The sequence below is a fragment of the Pelodiscus sinensis genome, chromosome 17 (assembly GCF_052426305.1).
Source record: "Pelodiscus sinensis isolate ZL-2025 chromosome 17, ASM5242630v1, whole genome shotgun sequence".
Taxonomy (NCBI): Eukaryota; Metazoa; Chordata; order Testudines; family Trionychidae; genus Pelodiscus; species Pelodiscus sinensis.
Genome location: NC_143068.1, coordinates 11,832,054 through 11,857,675, shown reverse-complemented (window position 1 = coordinate 11,857,675; position 25,622 = coordinate 11,832,054). Strand labels below are relative to the sequence as shown.

The 25,622-nt window shown below is 44.5% G+C and overlaps 1 protein-coding gene across 1 annotated transcript in view; it reads left to right on the top strand.

The window, feature by feature from the left end:
* CDH4 (cadherin 4) overlaps window positions 1–25,622 on the top strand; it is an 821,769-nt gene that overhangs the window by 776,500 nt on the left and 19,647 nt on the right. The window contains exons 10-12 of the mRNA XM_075901106.2: window positions 6,753–7,006; window positions 11,853–11,995; window positions 25,018–25,251. Coding sequence (XP_075757221.2) covers window positions 6,753–7,006; window positions 11,853–11,995; window positions 25,018–25,251 — 631 coding nt within the window. The remainder of the gene's footprint in view (window positions 1–6,752; window positions 7,007–11,852; window positions 11,996–25,017; window positions 25,252–25,622) is intronic.

Below are 25,622 nucleotides of genomic sequence, written 5' to 3'. Positions count from 1 at the left end.
TAAGGTAGCCTAATAGCTCCCATCATAAGACCCTGGTTTCAGTTGCTTATTACTTTGCCATGTCTGAGAGGCTGAACTTTTCTGTGCTGAATGTCTGCCTCAGGCTGAATTAAAAAAAAAAATAGCCACAGCAGTTCAGTTATTACTGAGAAGGAGGCTTGGGGGAAATGCAGTGTTTAGCCAATGTTAAAAAACTGGGGGGAGTATACTTTTGTGGAGGGGGGGGGGGTTCCATGTTATAGAACCCTCATGCTTTGGAGGAGGGACTTGACATTTGGCACGGGACTGACCTTTGTGACCTTTTGTCATCCCCATGAAAATCTCTCCATATTTGGTTTTAAATCTCTGAAAAACTGCAGTTTCCATGTGCATATAAAGACTTCTTGGCTATTAGAAGCTTCATTCCTCACAGATTTCATCTGCCCTGGACATTCTCCACTCTTGTACCGAGCAGGACATTGCTTGCAATTCAGTTCTCTGCTTCACAGTCTTTGCCGTGCCCAGAAACCTGAACTGAGAGCATGGAACATCTCTCCTGTGCTCTCCATAGCCTGCACCTAGGCAAAGTGGAGGAAGAAGCTACCTACTTGAAACGCAAAGGGAATGAGAACTGGACCTGGATGGGGAAGTAAATTAGGAGAAGGAGCCCAAGAGGGAGGAGGGAAGAAACTGGGAATGGGAGTTCGGACAGGGTAGAAGATTAGGACTGGCTGGGCCAGGAAAGACAGCCTGAGACCTGGGGGCAGGGCAGGGAGACAGATCTAATGAGGTGTTAGCGTGCAGGGAAGGAACTGGACTGGCTGGGCAAAGCAACTTAGACCAAAATGCAGGAGATTGGGGAGATGGCCATGAGCTAGGGGTGAGGAGCCTAGCAAGAGAGATTGGGATGGGGAACGTGATTGGAAGGGAGGCAACTCAAGAGGGAAAGAGAGATCAGATGAGAAGCTGGGAGGAAAGGAATTGGCATTGGTTGGGAACAGTGAGTGAAATGAGGACATACTGGGCAAGGAGACCGAGATTGGGATGCGCAGTGGAGACTAAGACTGGCTAGGTAAGGAGAACAGGATGTAGGTGGAAAAGAGATGGGACAAGGGTAGGCTGGAGAGGATGAGGCAGAAGGGGTTATGCTCAGGGGAGGAGTTGGCAGAAGCAACCAGCCCACTCTCTTACAGAATCTGTGATGAAACTGTGGGTCCCTGCTTTCCTCTGCCCTCAGCAAACACTGATGAAACTCACTGGCAAAGCAACATCATTTTGAGATGTTTCCACTTGCTTTTTTAAAAACCTAGGAAATTACACACAACAAAACCACCCATTAAAAATCATTAATTGCTGCAAATCAAGCACTCAGAAGCTAGAATATATGTGCATTAAGGTGGTCTGTGCAAGCTTAAGTCACTCCTCCCCCCTTCCTTGTGTGTATGTGCTGTGGATGATTTTTGATTACATGATCCTCTACTATTTTCCCACAGGATCCCTGCCTCATTCACTGCACAAGATGGACCTGTTTGCTCCATGGATGCATTGGGGTTTTGTAGAAAATAGTTGAATTCTGCCATGGATCACTGGATTTTATCCCTGCCTCAGTCAAAGAGTTCCTATGAAATGCTTGGCTAGTCACCAAAATGTGTTTCATAGGTGGTTACTAATTGGGTATTTTCTGATTTTCTGGACACAAAAACTTGAGACCCTTGACTATTTTTTGCAGATGTAGTGAGCACTTGCAGCAGCAGCTGAAGTCACTGGGAGCTGTGCTTTGAACATGTGAAGTGCTATAAAATGCTAAGAACTCTGGAAAAAAAACAGAACCTAAGCAGCTCAAAATGGGTACCCAAAAGTGATTAATGCCTTTGACTTTCATCTCTCTGTGATTTAGTTTGCCATCTGCAAAATGTGGGCAAAAATGCCCCCTCCTTTTACAGGGGCATTGTGCAAATAAATTCATTAATATTTGTGAAACACTCAAGTTATAGTGAGAAGTACCATAGAAAAGCCACCGGTGAAATGAATAATTCTGTCTTCAGAGCAGGGTTTGAATAGTGTGCAGAAAATAAGTCATGAGGCACACATCAAATGAGGAGAAAAAAATATTGAATAACTGCTCATTATTTGAGCACTCTGTCCTATTCACTGACTGAGAAAGAGGTTCTATGGGGGACAAAAACTTGTAATTAAAGACTGTGATAATGCATGCACACAAGGGGCAGAATTAAGGTTACATGGGCAACCTTAATTCCAGACATTCCTGTTTTTTGAGGGCTTTATTTTGCAATCTGAAATAATGTTTTATTGTGTTTTTGTATATGCAATCCGTGATATACATATACATACATTTCTTTCCCACACACATATACTTATAATAAAAGAGATACATGAGGAATCAGATATTCTCAGCCAGGGGAAACATAATTCTGGGCTATTGCTCCTGCAGTATGTAGCATTTTCAGTGACATTAAGATAGAAAGTGTTAGCCCAGGGTGAAGAACTGAGAACTAGAAGAACAAACCACTGTCCCATCACATCTGGTTAATGCTCACCCATTGCCTACCCATTTGCCAACCATCTGCTCAGATAAACCATATGGTACCCCAGAAATATACAAAAAATGAAATAAAGTTTGAGGTTAATATCAGTAGTAGCAGATTATTCTGTTTACACATGGCTATTACACTGAAAACTGGATTGACCTTCATTTGGGCAGGGAAATGTGGTTTGGATGCACCGATGGGGAAAGGCAGGCACCATTGGGTTTCTTCACAGAGGTCAGTTTTATGTTGAAGTCAGAGCTCCATGTAGCCTCCTTGGTGGATGCTGTGCAGGGAATGTTCTGTATTCAGTCTGTGTATGGCTGAATTGGCCCTGGCTGCTAACAAGTCCTTTAGGAATGGGAAGGTTAGCACAAGCATGTCAGTCAGATACAGCGCCCATATTTTACCTTTCTTTCCCATCGTCCCTCCATTGGACTCAGTGTTTCTGTGGTTTGAATTCAGGCCTTTGCTTGCCTAAAATGAGCAAAGTCAGATTCCCTGTGAAGCCAGGAGACAAAGAGAGTGGTCTGGTAGCCAGTTGCAGCTCTCTGATTCTCTGAACAACCTAAGGGACAGAATGGAAGCTGTTCTAACCTGATCCCCAAGGAGCCATCTACCAGCAGAGGATTGCCAGAGAGCAGTCAATCCACCTGCCCACCTCTCTCTGCCCCTGAACAACTCCAGCCCCAGTGCACCCCTCTAGGGGGAAAGGAGAACAGGAAGAGAGACATAAGGACCAGCTATACCAGTCTGCACCTGCTACGAACACCCTCATTCCAGGGATACCCAACTAAGATTTAGCAGTCGGTCTCCACTCCCTTTGTGCAAAGGCTGTGAAGCACAGCACAGAATCAGTAAATTTCTCAGCACAGTGGAAGACCTGTTAGAGAGAACTGATCATGGCCACTAGGGTCAGCACTGATAGCTGAGGTGTCTGGTCACTGTCATCCTCTGCATACTGGGCCTTTCAGGGAAGAAGGTTCTCAAAGGGAAGCTAAGGAATACTTGGCAAGGGCCTGAAGGATGAACAGACAGATATGAGCTAGTTCTCCTGGAACTAAGAAGCGGGCCACAACTCTGAATTCATTAACAAATTTGTGCTTCCCATAACCAGGCCTGCCACCAGAAGGGGGCGAAGGGAAGAGTTGCCCTAGGGCCTGTCAATTCAAAAGGTCCTGGGGCTCCTAGATGCCACCGTTACCACAGGAGTGGCATTGGGTGGAAGCCCAGGCCCTTAAAATCGCTGCAGAACACTGCACAGCACATTCCGAGCAGCTCAGAGGGATTACATTTTGATATATTTGTATTTCATTTAAAAAAATTTGTAGGCCACCTCGCATATTTTAAATAGAGAGGTGGGGATTGGAGGAGGAGGGGATGGCGCAATGCACTGGAAGCAGCGCTAAGTGCTGGCTGCCCTCAGCCCCGCCCCTTCCACCTGAGGCCCCGCCCCTTCTAGGATCACGGAGCCAGGCCTTCCCTCCCCTTGCCCTAGGGCCCAGCAATTCTGTCAGCCCACCCTGCCCACAGAATGTCAATGTAAATTTCTTCTGCTCTGAGCCCAGCCCCTCAGTCTGTCTTCATCTGATGAACTACAATCCACAGAGCAGTGGGTTGAATGTGTATAAATGTTTGGTTTTAGTTTGATAAATTTTGTGAAAGGCACATGCAGAGGAAAATGAAGTATTCATGAATATAAATTAAGAAGACTAGAAGGGGAATTTGGAGCCGAAAACACATTAGCTGAACAATTCCAAGGCCTCACCTAGTATTCAAGCAGGAAGTTTTCACATGCCTTCTCTTTTGAAAGCACTGCAAGTCCCTAAACCAGTGCTGGTGGTAGAGTTGCCAGGCAACCGGTTTTTGACTGGAATGCCAGGTAGAAAAGGGACCCTGGTGGCTCCTGTCGGCACAATTCACCGCTGTGTTAAAAGTCCAGTTAGCAATGCAGTGAGGCTAAGGCAGGCTACATGAAGCTCCTAGAAGTGGCTGGCATTTCACCCTGGATCATAGCAGGAGGAGCGCACTGTCCCTGCCCCCAGCATTGCCACCGCCACTTCCATTGGCCAGGAACCAGCGCCAATAGGAGCTGTAGGGGGCAGTGCCCTCAGGTGTGGGCAGCATACACCTACAGAGTTGCCTGGCCACATCTCCAATGAAGGGGCTGACGGCTGCTTCCTGAAGCAGCGCGAAAGTCAGAGCAGGCAAGGAGCCTGCATTAGCTCTGCTGTGCTACCAACTGATAGCTGCCTGAGGTCATTACCACCCAACCAGCACCTTCACACTGAACCTCCATCTCCAGTTGGAACCGCCTCCTGCATCCTGACTCCCTCCCAGACCTCACATCCCTACATACACCCCAATACTCTGTCCCAGAGCAGAATCCACTCCCACACCCAAACTCCCTCTTGGAGCCTGCACTCCAAACCCTTTGGCCCCAGCCCTGAACCCACTCCCACACCTTGAACCCCTCATTTCTGGCCCCACCTCAGAGCCCTTTCCCTCTTCTACCCTTCAAACCCCTGTCCCAGCCTGGTGAAAGTGAGGGAGGGAGAGTGAGTGATGGAGGGAAAGGAGCTGGAGTGAGGGGACATAGCCACAGAGAAGGGATGCGGCCGGAGTGTTCCATTTTGAGCAAAAGAAAGTTGGCAACCCTAGCTGGTGGGTATTTGGGGTATCACTCTGTGTGAGTTCCTTTTATTTATTAGGAAAGTGTCATCCCTGCCTGTCACGAACTCATTTAGTAATGGGAACACAAACTATTCAGTCAAATACAGATCCCAACATTTTACATTTTGCCATTTTTCCTCAGTGAAATTTGTTTTCCCCCTCAGCCATTAGCCTCAGACCAGCCTTTCCATAGTTTCAATTCAGCCCCTGTTTCTTACATGTAACAAAGGGGACATATTCTTGGCCGGTACAAATCAGTGTAGTTCTATGGATGTCATTAGAGTGTTGCCAGTTTACACCAGCTGAGATGCTGGCAGTCTCTAGAGCTAGTCAATAGTCATCACATTAAAAGACGTATTAGAGGGAATTGATATACTTCTAAATTAATAAATTATGGCAAAGCATGCTTTAATGGGCAGAGGTGTGAGCTTGCATAACTCAAGCCTCCCTGACGTATGATTAGAAACAACCCTCTTAATAATTACGCAGACGGAATCGAGATTATTACACTGCAGCTCAATCAGTTATGCCAGGTAAACCTTTTTTATGCCTTCTCACTTCTAAGAGATGCTCTCCTTTTGTGTATGTTGAAATGAGATCTACAGCCACCCACTGGCAAAACATACCTTTGGAAATGTCTGAGTAACCATAAAGCATCATGTGAGACGATCTTTCAAAGGCACCAGTGGGAGACAGCATGATTTACCGAACCAGCTGTAGTACCTTGCCTTCACATGTAATCTTACTTGAGAGGAAACTAGAAACGCTACAGGCTCCGGAGTCCACTGAGTCTGACCCAGTTACTTAGCCTGCAGCTTTAAATGCTAATAACTCTATTAAGTACCTGTCTAATTCCCTTTAACATGGCTACGCTTGTTGCTTTTATAGCTGCCCTTGATGGGATCTGTTGCTGAAATCTGAATGCCACGGTAGGCCAGGTCTATACTACAAACTTCTAGTAGTATAGTTCTGTCAGTCAGGGTTGGGATGAGGTGCGATCCTTAACCAATGAAGCTGTGCCCACAGAAGCCCCTAGTGTAGACCAGTAAAACTGCATTTTTGTAGCATAGATTATGTTGCTTGGGAGTGGGGTATGGGGACTGAAGTAAAGTATACGGACAAAAGCTGCAACCACGCTAGGGGCATCTTGCCGGTATAGTGCCCTAGGATAGTTAAATACTGGCAAAGCACTACTAATGTAGACTTGGCCCTAAAATCAGTCTCTCCCTCTGGAAAACACTTAGCACCTGAATAAAATTTAGATAAATCCTTCCTGGTCTTTCCAAGGTTTATTTATCCTGTTTTCTCATTTCCCAAAAATCTAAGGGCCAAATTCTGATCTAATTTATACAAGGGTGAAGCTGGATTAACTTTGCTTGCTTATGTGGTTATTTCTTTGGAACAGCTTTGCAACTGAGAGTAAATCCTGCCCCTACATCCCAGAATTAGATTCCACAGTGTTCTATGGCATTGCCCCCATTCTAAATCTTCCAGCTTTCCATCAGCAGGTGAAATTTATTCTCCATGTGAGGCTATCTTGTGTGTTTGTTGTAGGCTGTCGATTATGAAATGAACAGGGCCTTCATGCTGACCGTGATGGTATCAAACCAAGCTCCACTAGCAAGCGGAATCCAGATGTCCTTCCAGTCTACAGCAGGAATCACCATTTCAGTCACGGATGTCAATGAGGCACCTTATTTTCCAACAAACCACAAGTTAATCAGGCTGGAGGAAGGGGTGCCGATGGGGACGGCACTGACAACATTTTCAGCTGTGGATCCTGATCGCTTCATGCAGCAAGCAGTAAGGTGGGAAACCAAATGAGCAAAGGCGGCGGTATAAAATCAAGAGCAAGAATTAGGATATAGAAGGTTGGGGAACATGCACCAAATCAGAGCAACCAAAAACCAGTATGCACCAATCAAAATTTGCAGCATAAACTATCCTATATGATGTAATGATCATACTTGGCACTTGTCTAGCTCCCTCTCTCCAAAGCTCTCGATGAACTTAGCAGCCTTTATTATTCAGGGTGATATTCAGCATAGGACTATTTGTAGAGTAAGACAAAATCAGAACCAGAGTCACAAAAGTGTATCTTTAAAAGGATCTAATTCTGAACAAGGCTGAGAGCTTTCACCCTGCTCCTGCACTGAAATCAATCAACAGTGGGAAACTATGTCCCCTTATCAGAATAAAACGTATTTATTGTTCATATTATAGTAGCTCTTCAGGTCCCTGTCCCAGAACAAGGCCCCTCTGTCCTGGATACATATTCATGATCAAGAAACATTCCCTGCCCTGAAGAGATTGTAATCTAAATAGACAAAAAAGACAAAGGCTAGGAGGAAAGAAGTTATATTATTCCAATTTACAGGTGGCACAGAAGGATTGCGGGCTAGATTTTCAAAGGTATTTAGACACTTAAAGATGCATATAACCAGGATTTTCAAAAGCACTTAGCTGCATCTTTGGATGCCTAAATACCTTTGAAAATCCAGCCCTAAGGGTATGTCTACACAGCAAGATTATTTCAAAATAACTTAGTTTGCATCTACACAGCAGGCAGTTATTTTTAAATAGTGTTGAAACACTGTCAAGCTGGAAGACTTCTTGCTCTGATTCCTGTAACCCTCGTTGTACGAGTAGTAAGGGAAGTCGGAGGAACAGTGCTCTGTTTTGAAATAAGCGCTGTGTAAATGCTCCCAATTTCAAAATAAAATTTCAAAATACGCTACACAATTGATGTAGCTCGATTTGCGTATCTTATTTCAGGTTAAGCCCATGTTGTAGATGCACTCTATGGATACGTCTACACTTGCTCCCTATTTTGAACTAGGGATGCAAATGTAGGCAACCGAAATTGCTAATGAAGCGTTACACCGCTCAACAGCTGTTTCAAAAGTGGAAGTGCGCGTCGGGATGCATTAGTTCGAACCAAATCCCTTGGTTTGAACTAATGCATCCCGGCGTGCACTTTCACTTTCGAAACAGCTGTTAAGCAAAGTAACGAGCCGGCGAGGTCATGCTAATGAAGGGAGGGATATTTAAATCCCCGCTTCATTAGTAATTTCGGTCACCTACATTTGCATCCCTAGTTCGAACTAAGGAGCAAGTGTAGACGTACCCTACGTGTTCTGTCCAATGTGGCAAAGCTGGAAACCAAATCTACTTTTCCAAAATTCCAGTCTAGTGAATGAATCACAAGACCATCCTTCAACCCTCTTTCAGGAGCACCTTGGCACCTTCCAGATACATGTTCAAATTCTATTGAACTTTATGGGCCTGACTTTTTGAATAGTTAGGCTTGCATAATGCAGCTGCCAGTCTGCATAAACAAAGTAGGTAGTTGCATACTCATGAGGCTTATTATGGTCATTTACATATAATTTGGGCCTAGGAATTAGATGAGCAATGACGCTCACACATCACACAATAAAATCAGGCCCAGTCGTTTTATTAAACATTTTGTGAGTGATAAAAACCCATGTACGTCTCTGAGCCTCCGTGCATGCTAGAAACTATTTTTTCTGCTAATTGGGATTTTTAATTCTGCACAGGTTGTTCCCTGATATTTTACCTACTCAAGGATTACAGTCTCTCTGGCATAGCAGGAGAGCATAGTGTGCAGCTGAGGCCAAGTTAAACTTACATCTTTTGTGATAAATCACTAGACGATTGAGACGTTTCACTTGGGATGAAACTGGTGTAGAAAATGACAGTGTTTACTCGCTGCCTCTGTCCATTGCCTTTGGACAGGTATTGAAATGCTTAAAAAGAGAGACTGTCTTCGCTAACAAGGCATTTTTTCCTTTGTTGTTTCATTCTGAAGCCTTTAAAAAGTCTTTATTTCCCTTCCTTCCCTCCCTCTAAAGCCAGTTTTTCAGTCCACAGAAGTCAACAGTTCCCATTCTGATCAAATATTCTTTCTGATCTATGGATGTTGGATTGTAATCTAGAATAAAAATTGCTAGTTTTAACATTCTCCTGTTTGGGGAGAATAACGGACTTTTCAGAGTCATTCTTCTGACTGCATGATGATTACACAGGACCTTGAATGACCTTCTCTAAATATTGACAGCTAATTACTTGAGCTGTTCCTCGCAGTGCATGCTAGACACTATTTCATTGAAAATTTGTATTGAGCAACATACTATTTTTAACAATAAGCTTAGTGCACTCTTACCTGAGTTTTGTCGGGGCAGAGTGACTCTATGGCTTTGCAAGAAGCTACAAAATATTATTAGGATCAGTTGAGACTTTTCCCCAGAAGTTTTTGTGAACAATGCAAATTGATGTTGTGGTTTGTTTTTGTCTTGTCTTCCCAGCTGGCACTGCTGAGTTAGACAAAAAACCTGCTAGAGGGTAAATATTCGCAGCAGTGAAATGAATGGGAGATACATATGTATACACTAATCTCATAAACATTTTGCAGTTAACTGAGGACAAGATCCAGCCACCATGTCTTAGCAAGAAGCTTTTATAGTCTTTTATTAAGTATAATTTTCCCAAATGAAAGATTAGGGCTTAAGAACAACCTCCAACAAGCCACAGCTTTTATTAGTGATCTTCGCCTATGTCACATCTCAAATTATCTTCGTTAGCCACAAATGAAGCCATAAAGGCAGCTTTGCAAGCCGGATAACTGGTCATTTTCAGCAACGAAAGGGCACAGTGACGACAATGATATTTAAAAAACAATCACCATAAGGAACATAGGCCCATGCAACGTAACATCTTCACTTGGCACGGGCTTGTGCAAATAATGTATTGTTGTTTTAGTCCACACTGGATTTTGACATTGAAACTCAAAGAGAAATTTGAGCAGTCTAATAAACCTGAAAGTGAAATTCGGCCAAAGCCATGGAGTTTCAGTTGCTTATGTATCTGGGGACCTTGAATTTTGCAAGTTGTTGATGTAAAAACTATCAATAAGCTTGAGTTGTCTCAGGTTTGTCTGCTTATTTCATTAACATCTAATATGATCATTTCTGTCGCTCCTGGACACTGTAACAGGTTGCAACAAAGATTCATTTTCACTCAAACATTAAAAAAGTAAACCAAGTAGAAATAATGAACAATAGAGATTCTAAAATAAATTAGAGAGAGTGCCTCTGTTTAGAGCCATGTGGAAAAGACTTGACTGAAATGTGCCAAGCTCTGTATATCGAGCCAGGTAGAATGCTGACAAACTTGAGCTATGATAGATTGGCAAGGGGAGTACATAGGTGCTGGAAGTAGGGGGTGCTGTAATAGCTGCAGTTGGAGACCCTCCAGCTGAGAATGCCCTGCCTCTGGTCTTGGGGATTGCTAGTAAATGTGCCTCAGATGAAGCTGGGCTGAATCACCTGGTCTGAATTTCAAGACTGCAATGCTGTCAGGAACTCGGGGGATCTCTGCCTGGTTCCTGAGTTGGCTATGAATGTTTCATCACTGTTCTAAAAGAATGAATTTGTTTTAATGCTCCTCTCAGATCTAGAGTGACCACATTGTTTAGCAAGATATCTTATGATCGATCATTTGCCCTTCTACTGGCAGGCAATTAAATAAGCCTCATACTACCCCTGAAATACATAGGTAAGTGTTGTTATCCCCGTCTTATATATAGGCAAACTGAGGCACAGAGAAATTATGTGACTTGCCTAAGGGAATGCAGTGTCTCAGAGCCAGAGCCAGGAATTGATTTTCCAATTTTCAGTCGTACACAACAATTACCAAAACATATTCCCTTCTATGATTGCAAACCAAATAGTATTCTTTGTTCTTGGGACTGCATTGATTCTGCTAGCTTCCAAAGGTTCTGAAAGGTAGCCCACCCTGCTACTTGGGTCATGGCATTTCAACACTTCCATTGCAACCCTTTCTTCTAACAAAGTTAGCTCAGCTGTAACTTCGATCCCAAATTCTCTACTGGCCATTACACTGTTGTTCTGCTGTCCCCATAGCCCGTGCACATCTGCATCAGTTAACCATGTCCTCACATACTGGTTAGGCAATCTTCAGAGTCCACCTGACTATCCATCTTCCTGTTTGTAGTCCTCCTCCCACCTTCTGACATGCACACATGCACACACACACACACACACACCTACCCTTGCCTGCAGCCACTCCAAAATGACATGCCTAGAACCCATGCTTCAGCGTGAGTTCCCTTATACACTGCTGAGGTAACTGAATGCTAATTCCTCATGGTGTACGGGGTAGAGGTGAAGGGATAGCTGGTATTTGGGAGTCACTGATATTGTAAAGGGATGGAGTAAGAAATAGAAAAATCATTTCTCTTTTAGTCTGAGCTCTTGAGGAACAAACACACAAATGTAGTTGTCATTTTGTACTATAATAAAGACCCTTTTCTCTTTATTAACAACTTGCTGTGGAATAGGCTTGTTGTCTGTAGCAGGAAACTGGAGCATAAGTGGCACTTAGCAGAAGGCAAAACCTTTAATGGGAAGAAAATGGAAAAATTGAATAATTGCAGAGGTCAGAAAAAATGGACAGCAATAAGCACTCAATTAGTGTTTTGTTTGTCAACAAAACCGGTTATCCAAAGCTCCATTGAAACAGAGGTCAGGAGTCCAAAAAACCCTTATTTCAAGCTGTATTAAGGACATGTCACTGAAAAGACTGCCATGTATTTATTTCCTTTCTCTGTAGATACTCCAAGCTGTCAGATCCTGCAAACTGGCTGAACATTAATGCCACAAATGGTCAGATCACTACTGCTGCTGTCCTTGATCGAGAGTCAGTCTACATTAAGAATAATGTCTATGAGGCCACATTCTTGGCGGCTGACAACGGTGGGCCCAAGCTTCCCATTGTTCATGCTTCAATAATACTCTAATGTGATGCATTAACAGGAATGATGCCCTGACAGAGTTGTCAGTATAAGTTATCTTTTTTTCCCAGGTTTTATAGTTAAAAATGTGAAAGTGGGACAGGAAATTGCTGGAGTAAATTTAAATGTGCACAGCATTCAGAGAGTGTTATTAAGGGAAAGAGAGGGCAAATGGAAAATTGATTTGGGAAGTTCTGTGTAGCATTGTAGCCTATATCTAAGAATATACCAAAGGGGTAGGAGTTCAATGTGCTGCAAAACACACTGATCTTCATTATCATCCCAAAACTGCAGCTCAGAGCATGTAGGAATCGTTCCATCAGGAAATCAGAAACAATTTGAGGGGACAGAGGGAATGGTATTAAAAAGAAACTGACTTGCTTTAATGGTAAGATGCTGTAACTTTCTTAAAAACTGTCTGTCTCTGCTACTCTGATTCCGATCTCTCTGGCTGTGTCTAGACTGGCAAGTTTTTCCACAAAAGCAGCTGCTTTTGCAGAAAAACTTGCCAGCTGTCTACACTGGCTGCTTGAATTTCTGCAAGAACACTGACTTCCTACTGTCTGAAATCAGTACTTCTTGCGGAAATACTATGCTGCTCCCGTTCGGGCAAAAGTCCTTTTGCACAAAGCTTTTGCGCAAAAGGGCCAGTATAGACAGCTCAGATTTGTTTTGCGCAAAAAAGCCCTGATCGCGAAAATGGTAATCGGGGCTTTTTTGCGCAAAAGCGCGTCTAGATTGGCACGGACGCTTTTCCGCAAAAAGTGCTTTTGCGGAAAAGCATCCCTGCCAATCTAGACGCTCTTTTCCGCAAATGCTTTTAATGGAAAACTTTTCCGTTAAAAGCATTTGCGGAAAGTCATGCCAGTCTAGACGTAGCCTCTGTGTATCTATTTACATTTCTAACGTGCCCCAGCCATCACCACAGAACTTAGGTACTAGTGGGCTTCAGTGTAGCTGGATTGCTGTGACTAGTACAATGTTTTGTCCTGAGAGACAAGGTGGCCAGAAAAAGGTACTCAGGGAGTGACTCACAGCTAAATACAAGGTGGAACAGATAAGGAATTAATATATGTTGTGAGAGATCATTCAAAAGGACGTGCACAGTTAACACCTTTACTCATCTTCTTGAGGTATTAGGCTGGGGTCCTGAACATTTGTGCTTATTTGAGATAGCACAGCACTTATAATGAAATTAGTGGAGTCAACCCCAGTGTCCTGGCCCAATGCAAATTCAAGGGATTATATTCCACTGACCTACATTTCTCTTAGTTCCAAGAAGAGACCAGACATGAGCAAAGGTAGCTATTTAATTTATTATTTCTTTTAGATTTGGTGCAGCCTCTATGGATGCCCATTCGAATATCTAAAGGGCTAGATTTGCAAAAGTACTGAGTTGGATAAGCCTCACTTTTAGGCCCCTAGAAAATCACAGGACCATGCTGTGAGTCACAAAGCCTGGCTCAGGCACCCAGGTGCCTTGTAATATGAAGTGGGAGACATAAGTGCCTTAGACTGTGATTCACAGAAGCCGGCATGCTAGGTTGGAAGCTACCTAAGCTAGACAGTGGGTGATGCTGACCAGAGGAGGGAGAGCAGGAAGGAAATTAGTTAAACAGAAATTTAAAAGCGTAACACCAAGGCTGTGTCTACACTGCCGCGATCTCGCGCAAAAGCGGACGCTCTTGTGCAAAAACTTGCTGCCTGTCTACACTGGCTGTGTGTTCTTGCACAAGTAAACTGACGTTCTAATGTATAAAATCAGGGCTTCTTGCACCAGAACTCTGATGCTCCCACTCAGGAATAAGCCCTCTTGCGCAAGAGCTCTTCCAGAAAAGGCCAGTGTAGACAGGCAACATGAATTTCTTGCACAAGAAAGCCCTATGGTTAAAATGGCCATCAGAGCTTTCTTGCACAAGAGAGCATCTACACTGGCATGGATGCTCTTGCACAAAAGCACATGCCAATGTAGACGCTCTCTTGCGCAACTACTTTAACACAAGAACTCTAGCGCTAAAGAGTTTTTGCGCAAGATCAAGCCAGTGTAGACGCAGCCCAAAAGTGAAAAGACACCATTACGGAGGCTTGACTGAAATACATACCCCAAATTAAAAAACAGAGTAAGTGAACCAAAAAAGTGCCACCATGGCTAAACAACCAAGTACAAAAAGCAATGAAAGACAAAAAAACTAAACAGTAATATGTCACCAGGACCAGATGGCATTCACCCAAGAGTTCTGAGGGAACTCAAATGGGAAATTGCAGAACTGCTAACTGTAGATTGTAACCTATCATTTAAATCAGCTTCCGTACCAAGTAGCTGACAACTGATGTTATGCCAATTTTTATAAATTGTAAAATTATTATAAATTAGAAAATTATTATAGATTATAAATTATTAAAAACTGGATGATCTCTCAAGTTCCCTTCCATTTCTAGTATTCTGTGATTCTGTGATAAAGGAGTTCAGCGGTGATTCTGGCAATTACAGGCCAGTAAGTCTAACTTCTGGGCAAACAGGTTGAATCTATATTAAGAACAGAATTGTCAGACACATCGATGAACATAATTTGTTGGGGGAAAAGTCAACATGGATTCTGTAAAGGGAAATCATGCCTTACCAATCTTCTAGAATTCTTTGAGGAGGTCAGCAAGCATGCAGACAAGGGGGATCCAGTGGATATAGTGTACTTCGATTTTCAGAAAGCCTTTGACAAGGTCTCTCACCAAAGGCTCTTAAACAAAGTAAACTGACATGGGATAAGAGGGAAGGTCCTCTCATATATTAAAAACAAAGAGTAGGAATAAATAGTCAGTTTTCAGAATGGAGAGAGATAAATAGTTGTGTCCCCCAGTGGTCTGCACTGGGACCAATCCTATTCAACATATTCATAAATGATCTGAGAGAATGGGCAAACAGTGAGGTGGCAAAATTTGCAAATGATAGAAAGTTACTCATGATGATTAAGGCTCAAGCAGAGTCTGAAGAGCAACAAAAAGATTTCACAAAACTGGGTGTCTGGGCAAAAAATGGCAGATGAAATTTGATGCTGATAAATGCAAAGTAATGCACATTGGAAAACATAATCCCAACTATACATATGAAATAATGGGATCTAACTTAGCTCTTACCACTCCAGCAGGAGATCTTGGAGTCATTGTGGGTAGTTCTTTGAAAACATCCACTCAATATGCAGTGGCAGTCAAAAAGTGAACAGAATGTTGAGAATCATTAAGAAAGGGATAGATAATAAGGCAGAAAATATCATATTGCCTTTATATAAATCCATACTGCATGCAAATGAATACTGCATGCAAATGTGGTCACCCCATCTCAAAAAAGATACATTGGAATTGGAAAAAGTACAGAAAAGTGCAGCAAAATGATTAGGGATATGGAACAGCTGCTATATCAGGAGAGATTAATAAAAGACTGGGACTTTTCATCTTTGAAAAGAGATGACTAAGGGAGGATAAGATAAAGGTCTATACAATCATGACTGGTGTGGAGAAAGTAAAGAAGGAAGTGTTATTCATTCCATCTGATAAAACAAGAACTAGGAGTCATCAAATGAAATTAATAGGCAGAAGGTTTAAAACAAACAAAAGGAAATATTTCTTCCAAAACATACAATCAATCTGTGGAACTCTTGTGAAGGCCAAGACTGTAACAGGATTCATAAAAGAACTAGATAAGTTCATGGAGGATTGGTCCATCAATGGCTATTAGCCAGGATGGACAAGGATGGTGTCCTTAGCCTCTGTTTGCCAGAAGCTGGGAATGGGCAACAGGGGATGGATGACTTGATACTTATCCATTCTGTCCTTTCCCTCTGGGGCATCTGGTTCTGGCCCCTGTGGGAAGACAGGATACTGGGTTGAATGGACCTTTGGGCTGAGCCAGCATGACCATTCTTATGTTCTGCTAGCCATTCTCAGCTCGGAACCCTTTTTGGTGTTAGGTTTCTCTTTTCCAGAAGGCAAAGGTTGGGAGTCAGGTGGGGGACAGGAGAACTCCCACAGAACTCACAGCCCAGGGGTTAGGGTACTGTCCTGGGCCTCTCCTATCTTGTTTGAGTGCTCTAACCACCGGGCTATAGACATTTCTCTCTGCCCCAAATGGTTCTGTAACCTGCTTCACTTGTGGATAAAAACTTTGTTGTTTGCATGAGGGAAAGAGAGACCGCACGAGCATGGCAGACTCTGGAGCCTGGTGGTTAGAGAACTCGCCCAGGTTGTGGGAAAATGACTCCAGTGATTTGTTAAGTGTCCAGTGTAACAGCTTCAAAGGGGATGGGGCCACACTTCAGAATATCTCATAGCCCTGTAGCTAAGGTGCTCCCTGAGAGGTTTCCAGTCCCTCTTCAGATCCCTTCCCTTCATCAGCTGGGGGCAAAGGGTGGGAATTTGAATCAGGGTCATCAATAGGGTTCCCTCTAAGCCATGCAGCTGTCTAATAAGCCCCGCACAGGGGCACATGGCTGCTGCTGCTATGGGCAGGGCAGCTCCCTGCTGGGGCCAGGGCAGAGACAACGCTCCTCCAGCCCCAGCAGCTGGGTCCTGGGCTGCAGCCCATAAAGCCCCTGTGTTCCAGGCCATCCCTTTCTGGTGGGGGTGGAGAGCAAGGTGGCTCTGCATGCTTCCATTTCTTCCCACCTCAGCTGGAGCTGCATCACACCAGTGCTGAGAAGCTCTGACCCTGCACTGCCCTCACTTGGAGGCTCCGCCCCTGTGGCTCCCATTGGCTGGGACTCCTGGCCAATAGGAGCCGTGAAGGGTGGTGTCTGCAGGCAAGCATGTGGCAGAGCCATCTGTTCCCACCACCACCAAATGGGAGCTGCCAGAGCCCCAGAACCCCAACCCTAACTCCGTCCCTCACCCTATATCCCTGCCCAGAGCCCTTATCCTGAGCCTGCTCTGCCACCTTTTCTCTCTCCTAAAACCCCCACCCCAACCCTGAGCCCCCTCCTGTACCCTAACGCCTGCTCACACCTCCCCCTCCCACCCTAGCCCCCTGCCCTGAGCCCACTTCTGCACTCCAAACCCCTTGGCCACAACTTGGAGCCCCCTCCTACACGCCAAACACCTCACACCCACCCCACACCAGAACCCACATCCCAACCAGAGTGTTCATCCCCCCCCAACCAAGAGCCCCCTCCCAGTCTGAATCCCTCAACCCCTCCCCCCCATAGATGGTTCATTTGCAGACACTCCTTTAAAAGTCAACTGGGAGGGAGCTCTTTGGGCTTTTACGCCCCTTCTCATCTTGCTGAGGTCTTGAGAGGCTGCCAAGTTACTATTTCCCCTCCCCCCCATGATACCTTTGAAGGAGATGCCAGGCCTGGCTGCCAATTCCCTAATCAGATGGGACCCAACTCTAACATCCGCATGGCAACAGCACTCTTTTCCCTGCGACAGTCTCTGCTCAACTCCAGCTGCAGTACAAATCCCAGAGCCCTTTCTATGATTCTCTCTCCCCCATAGCCTGACATGACATGCCTGACAGAATAGGCAGCAGCCAGCCAGGGCCTGACCATCCTCCCTGGAAGAGAGGGAAAAGGAGCCACTCTTCATCCTTTTTGGCCCAGATCCCAGCTTAAGCTGACATATACACTATGGCCAAAGTCTAGTAAAGCACTTAAGCATGTGCTTAACTTTAAGCACGTGAGTGAGTAAATGGGACTGATCATGTGCTATGCTGAATCAGGACCATGGCCTGCGTGTCAGCTTAGGTTTGCAATGCCGGTTAGGATCCTTCAGTCTAGAAGCCCCTATATAAAATATAAGTGCTTTCACACAGAGATGAGCTTGCTTCCCAAGCTCTCCTCCAGGTAATGCCAGTTGTAGTGTATGCGGCTATGTCTAGACTGCAGGCTTCTTTCGGACGACGCTTTCCAGAAGAGATCTTCCAAAAAAAACTTCTTCCGAAAGAAGGCATCCACACTGCCAAAGAGCATCGAAAAAGCGATCTGCTTTTTTGAAAGATAATGTCCACACTGAATGGATGCTATCTTGTATTTAAGCTGTGATTACTATGGACAGAGTGGTCACCAGGGCACCTCTGCTTTTTCCTCTTCTTTTGAAAGAACTCCCTCTTCCCCATCCACACACGCCTTTTTCTGAAAGAGCTCTTTTGGAAAAAGGCTTCTTCCTCATAGAAAGAGGTTTACCAATGTTGGGAAAACCCCTCTGTTCTTTCAGGGAAAGAACACGATTGCAGTGTGGACGTAAGTGAAGGGTTGGGGTTTTTTGTTTTTTTTTTGGAAAAACAGCTGTTTTTCTGAAAAAAAACTCTGTAGTATAGACATAGCCTAGGAAACAAGCAGAGCTGCTTAGAGAGCTTTGATATTGTTAATTAGTGCACTAATGGGCAAACCCTGCCTCCCTCCTGTGACTGCAGCAGAACCTTCAGAGTTCCACAGCTTGACAAGGGGGCAGGATTATGTGAGCTCTCACAGTTAGTATTCACTGGTCCTGCCTTAGAATCATAGAATCATAGAATCCCAGGGCTGGAAGAGTCCTCAGGAGGTCATCGAGTCCAGCCCCCTGCCCAAAGCAGGACCAACCCCAACTAAATCAACCCAGCCAGGCTTTGTCAAGCCGAGACTTAAAAACCTCTAGAGATGGAGATTCCACCCCCTCCCTAAATAACCCATTCCAGTGCTTCACCACCCTCCTAGTGAAATAGTTTTTCCTAATAGCCAACATAGACCTCCCCCACTGTGACTTGAGACCAATGCTCCTCTTCTGCCATTTGTCACCACTGAAAACAGCCTCTCTCTTTCCTCTTTGGAACCCCACTTCAGGAAGTTGAAGGCTGCTATCAAATCCCCCCTCCCTCTTCTCTTCTGCAGAATAAATAAAGCCAAATCCCTCAGACTCTCCTAGTAGGTCATGTGCTAATCATTTTGATTGCTCTCTGCAGGACCCTCTCCAATGCATCCACATCCTTTCTGTAGTGGCCACAATACTCCAGAACTGGACACAATACTCCAGATGTGGCCTCACCAGTACTGAATAAAGGGGAATAATAACTTCTCTAGATCTACTGGAAATGCTCCTCCTAATTCACCCTAATATGCCATTAGCCTTCTTGGCTACAAGGGCACACTGTGGACTCCTTCACAGACGATTCCCTGTAGACTAGCTCATAGCACTTCTTGTGAGGCAAGCTAGGAGCTCTGGGTGACCTTTGTGCTCCACAGAAGTCTGAGGCTAATGTGGTGACGATCAGGACTCTCTTGTGCTAGATCTGCTGTACATTTGCCTTTTAAATCAAAATAGACAAGACAGACAAAGGAAGGCTCATTAGCCACAGAGGGTATGTCTACACTACCCCCCTAGTTCGAACTAGGGGGGTAATGTATGCATACCGAACTTGCTAATGAAGCCCGGGATTTGACTTTCCCGGGCTTCATTAGCATAAAGCCGGCGCCGCCATTTTTAAAAGCCGGTTAGTGCGAACCCCGTGCCGCGCGGCTACACGCGGCACGGACTAGATAGTTCGGATTAGGCTTCTATCTGTACGCCGAACTATCTGTACGTGGAACGAGGTGTACAGATAGTTTGGATTAGGAAGCCTAATCCGAACTATCTAGTCCGTGCCGCGTGTAGCCGCGCGGCACGGGGTTCGCACTAGCCGGCTTTTAAAAATGGCGGCGCCGGCTTTATGCTAATGAAGCCCGGGAAATTCAAATCCCGGGCTTCATTAGCAAGTTCGGTATGCATACATTACCCCCCTAGTTCGAACTAGGGGGGTAGTGTAGACATACCCTGAGAGATTAAGGAATTTGCCACGGGTCACATAGAAAATCTGTGGCAGAGTTGGAAATTGAAGTCTCCTGAGTCCCACAACTGTGCCTGAAATGCAAGACCAACCTTCCTCACTAAAGGAAGGGACATGATTCCTCCCTGCTGCCCCCACCAAGGTTCCTACCACTACACCCAGCAATTCAGTTGGATACTGATGGAACATTAGGAGCACTCTCATTTAATATCTGTTCTACTGATAAGGAAAAGCTGCCCATATAGCACTTCTTTCGAGCCATCCTTCGGCAGCTCTGAGACCTGAAATTTGGATGAATTCCATTACCTTAAAAAATTAATCTGTAGCTGTTCTATTGCAGCCTTCAAAATGCACGTACACCACCACCCCACTTAAAATTCTCTTTCAAGTGCTTAGGGTAATGGCCTAAGTTTTGTCCAAGTTAATAGATTCCTTTCAGATTTCTCCCCAAGTTCCATGTGCTGTGTCATCCTACACTTTATCAAAGCAGGCTTGAAGGATTTTTTTTCCTTTCCCTGAAGAAAGAAACAACATTCTGTTTGGTAAATCCTTTTGGATATCCTCTGTATGTGATTAATAAGCTGTTCCACTGACTAGCTCGTAGGACAAGATTTCTCCCTGAACTACCATAAGGAGCTGTTCACACAAGAGCAAAAAGTGCAGCTTCTGTTAAAAAAAAATCAGAATAGTTTAATATTTCTATTTCAAGTTGTTTCCTTTTTCAGCCTTCCCTCTGCTCCATCTAGTTCCATATGCTTCTGAGGGGTATCTCTTAGATTGTCTGCTGTTATAAAGTGATAAAGAGGAGTGGATGGTTCCCCAGCATCAGACTCAGTTTAATTTCTTTCTGCTAGTACTTGTCAGCTCAGTGTTACAAGAGAAATGGCCTTGTACATAGGAGGGCAGTTTAAAGGCATTTCCTTTCTCCAGAATGAAGAAAACCCACCTGGCACCAGATCTATGTATTCTCTAGAAAATCCCTCCAATGAAATGATAATGGGGAAGCATCACATTTTTGCATGACTCCAGAAGCTGCCGCCAGTGTCCAAGGCTTTTCCAATATCTTGATGCTGCTAGCTAGAGCAGGCCTTTCAGAGCACCCATTACTATGAAAAAGGAAAAGTCGATGGTCAATTGCACTGTGGGTAGACATAGAGTTGTCCCCTCGACTCCTGCATTTATAGGTTCGAAATCTTTTCCATACCACGGTGGTTCTCAACTCGTTTCAGTCTACGGACCACCAGGCCAATCAAAACATTTTCGTGGACAACCTCCTTTTTGAGACATGATAAAAAAGCAACTGCTCAGCATGACAGCGGAAGCTACACTGACACTCAGAGCCTCAGATGGAAGTTACTGGCAACACAACGCAGTTGTGTCCTAGGTGACACTATGGATGACGCGCCGCGTGCTTTTGAATACAGCGTAAAACAGCCTAACAGTGGCACCTGCTCACGCCATGTGACTTTGGACAATGTTCCTGTGGACCATCGAAAAAGTCACCATGGACCACCAGCAGTCCATGGAGCACTAGTTGAGAACCACAGCCATGCCAGCTCATTTCTGTTTTAACTTTCAGGCTTTGTTTACATTACATGGAAGATCACCATTCCCACAATCAATCTTCCAGTGTTTGATTTAGCAAGTCTAGTTAAGACTCTCTAAATCAAACTCAGAGGGTGGCCCCACCAGTGTCTGGTACTCCTGCTTTTGCTCCTGTCAGCCTCCTGCTGTGGTGATGCTGTCAACCTTGGCTGCAGCTAAGCCAACTCCAGCTCCGTATTCTATATAGCTGAAGTTAAGTACCTTATGCTGAGCTGCCAGATCTAGTATAGACATGGCTTCAGATCAAGCCAGAGAGTCCGACTCTCCACTGAAGTCAAATGAGCTGGTTTGATTTATGCCAGCTGAGGATTCAGCCCCATGAAGCTTGTGGGATATTAACACCTCCCTGCTCTTTCCCCTAGTGTAGCTGAAGCAATTGTTGTTTTGATAAAGGAAATTGCTATAAATTGTTTTTTATTGTTATTATGGCTGTTTTAATCTCTCCTGGGTGTGCTCCCTAATGCATTTCAGGGACATCCAAAACCAGCTAACAGACTAAATGGGCACCGAGTTACCCACTTGCTTGCATCTGTCAGCATCTTTGTATGTACTTGCAAGGGTTGGTTTTGCAGGTGCAAATACTGATTATTTCAGCTGGTCCTGTATTGCTGCCTCCAGCTGTTGGAAACTTATTTTAAAAGCCCTTTAAAAATACATCCCTAAAGGTACAGAACCACCTGTAGAGTCTGTAGTCAGTCCTGAAGATATTCTGGACATCAGAAAAAAATCACCTACACTTTTCCACAGAAGATACTAATAATGACTCTGTTTCATGTACAGCCTTAGTAGCCCCATGGGCTTTGCCCTTCCCTGCAGCAAACTCTGTGGCTGATTAAGGATGTTTGTTCTAAAGGGAGACTTATGCATCAGTCCATGGGTAAAAAGAATGGTGTCTGCAATAACAGGTTGGAAGGGAGAATGCAAGAATCATGGGAAACGGATTTTCAGGGCTCCTCCAGAGACTTTGAGCCCTTCAGTCACAAAAACAACAACAACAACAAAAGGAGCATTAGAGGGAAGTCCTAAACAAACAGAAAGCATCATGGAATGATGGAAAAAGTGGTCTGTGTTTAGTTTGTTTTATGCCAGCACTAGGAAGAAGGGACTGTGAATTGAAAATATACGCTTAAAAAATTACTGAGGCAGAGCAGTTTGAGGAAATAGGTAGTGTAGAGGCCTGGAACAAAACTGCCCGCAGTGCAGGGACGGGGGGAAATGAAAAACATTGAACCATTGAAAAAAAAACTAGCTGTTTTTCTTGCTAGAGGGACGGTTACTGAAGCATGCCAGGCTAGGAAAGCAGAAGAGCCAGCTATTTGCAGAGGATTTTACAGGACGGTGACAGCTTTTAATCTTGAAAAGTGAAACAAAAACTAAGAACCTGATCCAGATAACTTTACATGACTGAACCTTACTCTGGCAAATAGTTCAGCTCAAGTCAATTTGGACTACTCATCTGAGTAAGGATTGCAGGACTGGCACCTCTGTGTCAGAAAGATAAGCAGCACCCTTGCTATTTGGAGCAAGGTTTAGAATTGAAAAGGAGGAGGATATATTTAGTGGGACTATCTATTTTTGTATGGTTCTGGGGAATCAGAATGTGTTTTTGTGACAATCACCATCTGGACCAACATACTGGACATTGAACCAAGCACTTGAAAACTAAACACAGGTGTCTTTCCAGCTTTAACTAAAAATATAAGAATGACCATGCTGCCAGTATCCTGGCTCCCAACAATAGTCAATGTCAGATGCTTCAAAGGGAGTGAACAGAACAGGAAATTATCGAGCGACTGTTCTCTAGTTCCAGCATCTGGCAGTCAGAGGCTATGTGTGTAAAAGCCATAACTAACCCCATATCACCTGTGGATTGGACAGAGTGAGCCACATACCACCTCCCAATCAGTGGGTTACACTTCATTTCCTCCTTGCTCCCACCATCTGTTTTTCCTTTCTTGGTTTCTCCCCCTCTGTCGTGCTGCAGACTTCTTCTCTCCTCCCAAACAGAAATTGGCAAAAACTATTTAACTTCACCTTCCTACTGGTTTCATTGTTGAACAAAATGAGATCTAGATCCTGGGTATGGTTTAGCAAAATGAAAACATAACCCAATTTTGCAGCAGGAAACCATTGCAGGTTAAGCCCTTGTCTACTGAAATGGGTCAACCCTGAAACCATGTATTTGAATGTCTCCACACTTTGAGGTTTTGAAAAAAAAGGAGACCTGGATCCTGAGCTTTGGCTCTGTCAAATCAAGCATTCTTGCCCAATTCTAAACATCTCTGTCCCCCTACGAGCCAAACACTACAAATAGCTATAATGTTAACTCTTTCTCCCTCTTACTGAGTGCAGGACTGGCAAAAGACTTCAGTGGGCTATGGGTAATGCAGGGGGGAGAGGCTAGCTCTGGGCCCCTGGAAGGGGTGGGGCCTTGGGCAGAAGGGGTGGAGCTAAGGGCTGGCTGCACTACCAGGACTGTACCTCGCGACGCTCTAGTGGTGACTTAAAGGACCGGAGCTCTGGGCCCTTTTAAATCTCCAGGCTCTGGGATAAGTGCCTTCCCTCTGTCAGCAGAAAGAGCACCATTTCAGGAGAGCAGGGGTTCAGCAGCCATGTGTACCGGGATGTGGTTTGCTTTTCTTCCCGTTCCCCTGATGATAAGGGAGCGAGGGAAATGTAGCTGGATTCCATGAATTACTGTTCATGGAATCCAACCCTCTCCCTTCACCAGCCAGGAGTGAATCCAAGTACTTTCCCCTCGCTCCCTGATAATCAGGGGAATAGGAAGATAAGCAAGACGTATCCTGGTACACATGGCTGCTGCCCTCCTGCTCTACCGAAATGGCACCCTTGGTCAGTGGCCCCGACTGAGTCACTTGACTGCCCATTATGATGAGGGCACACTGGCTATGTTTACACTACAGAGTGTCCAAACCTCAAGTGTGTTTTTGTGCAAGAAAATTTACACACAGAAAATTGTATAAGAAAGTTCTTGTGCAAAAAGGTGTGTGGACGCTCAACAGGGGTTTCTTGCACAAAAATAGCCTATCAGAAAAAGCACAGGTGCTCTGATGGCCATTCTGTGAACGGCAATCAGAACTTTCTTGCACAAGAGTATCCATGGAGTGTGGGCGCTCTCTTGCACAAAAGCACATCGCTTTTGGAATGCGCTTTTGAGGTGTGGACGTGCTTTTGCGCAAAAAGTTTTTGCGGAAGAGCTCTTCTGCAAAAAGCTTCTTGCGCAAAAACCCTGCAATGTAGACAAAGCCGCTGTAACTTCACAATTTACCTGGGTGTTGTGTAACATGGAATCTAGTGCAGAACCATGGAACTGCACCGTTTTACTCAAACCAAACAGCATTTTTCTGGTGCACTTGGAAAGTTTTAATGATACAGCTCACCAGATTTCACACCAGGACAAAGGAAATGGCTAGGGATGTAGGGGGGGAATTGAAAAAAGAAATCCGCCTGGCTTGATCTGTGTGCTGTGGAGCTATAAGGTTTTCCAAGGGCATGGAAGTTAGCAAAATAGTGCATGCCTCTTCTTGTGCTGTATTTGTCATGCCTCGTTTGAATCTGCCTCTCCCGTTCAGGTATCCCCCCGGCAAGTGGCACTGGCACGCTGCAGATCTATCTAATTGACATCAATGATAATGCTCCGGAGCTGCTGCCAAAAGAGGCGCAGATCTGTGAAAAGCCAAACCTGAATGTCATCAACATAACAGCCGCAGATGCTGACATCGATCCAAATGTTGGGCCCTTTGTCTTCGAGCTGCCAAGTGTGCCATCTGCAGTCAGGAAGAACTGGACCATAACAAGGCTAAATGGTAAATGGGGCAGGCAATCTTGTGGACATTTGGAGTCCTGTGCACTAATGAGGACCATGTACAGTTTCAAACTTCCCTGCTTCTTCATCTGATTTTTTTTAAAACATATTATCACCAACATTATAGACAAGATAGCTAATCAGAAATGATTTGTATCAGACCTGTAGCATCAGTCTAAGCACTTTGGCACTTGGCTTTTTTAATGCAGTTCATAATTATGAACAGTTATCAGAACTGAACTGGATATAAATCATCCGGAATAGCCAAGGGGAAAAAAGCTATTATCAGTCTTCCTTATGTTACAATGTAATTGTCATGAGCCACAATCACGATCAATGTTCATTTCTCTGACCATAATTGCTTAAAGGCAG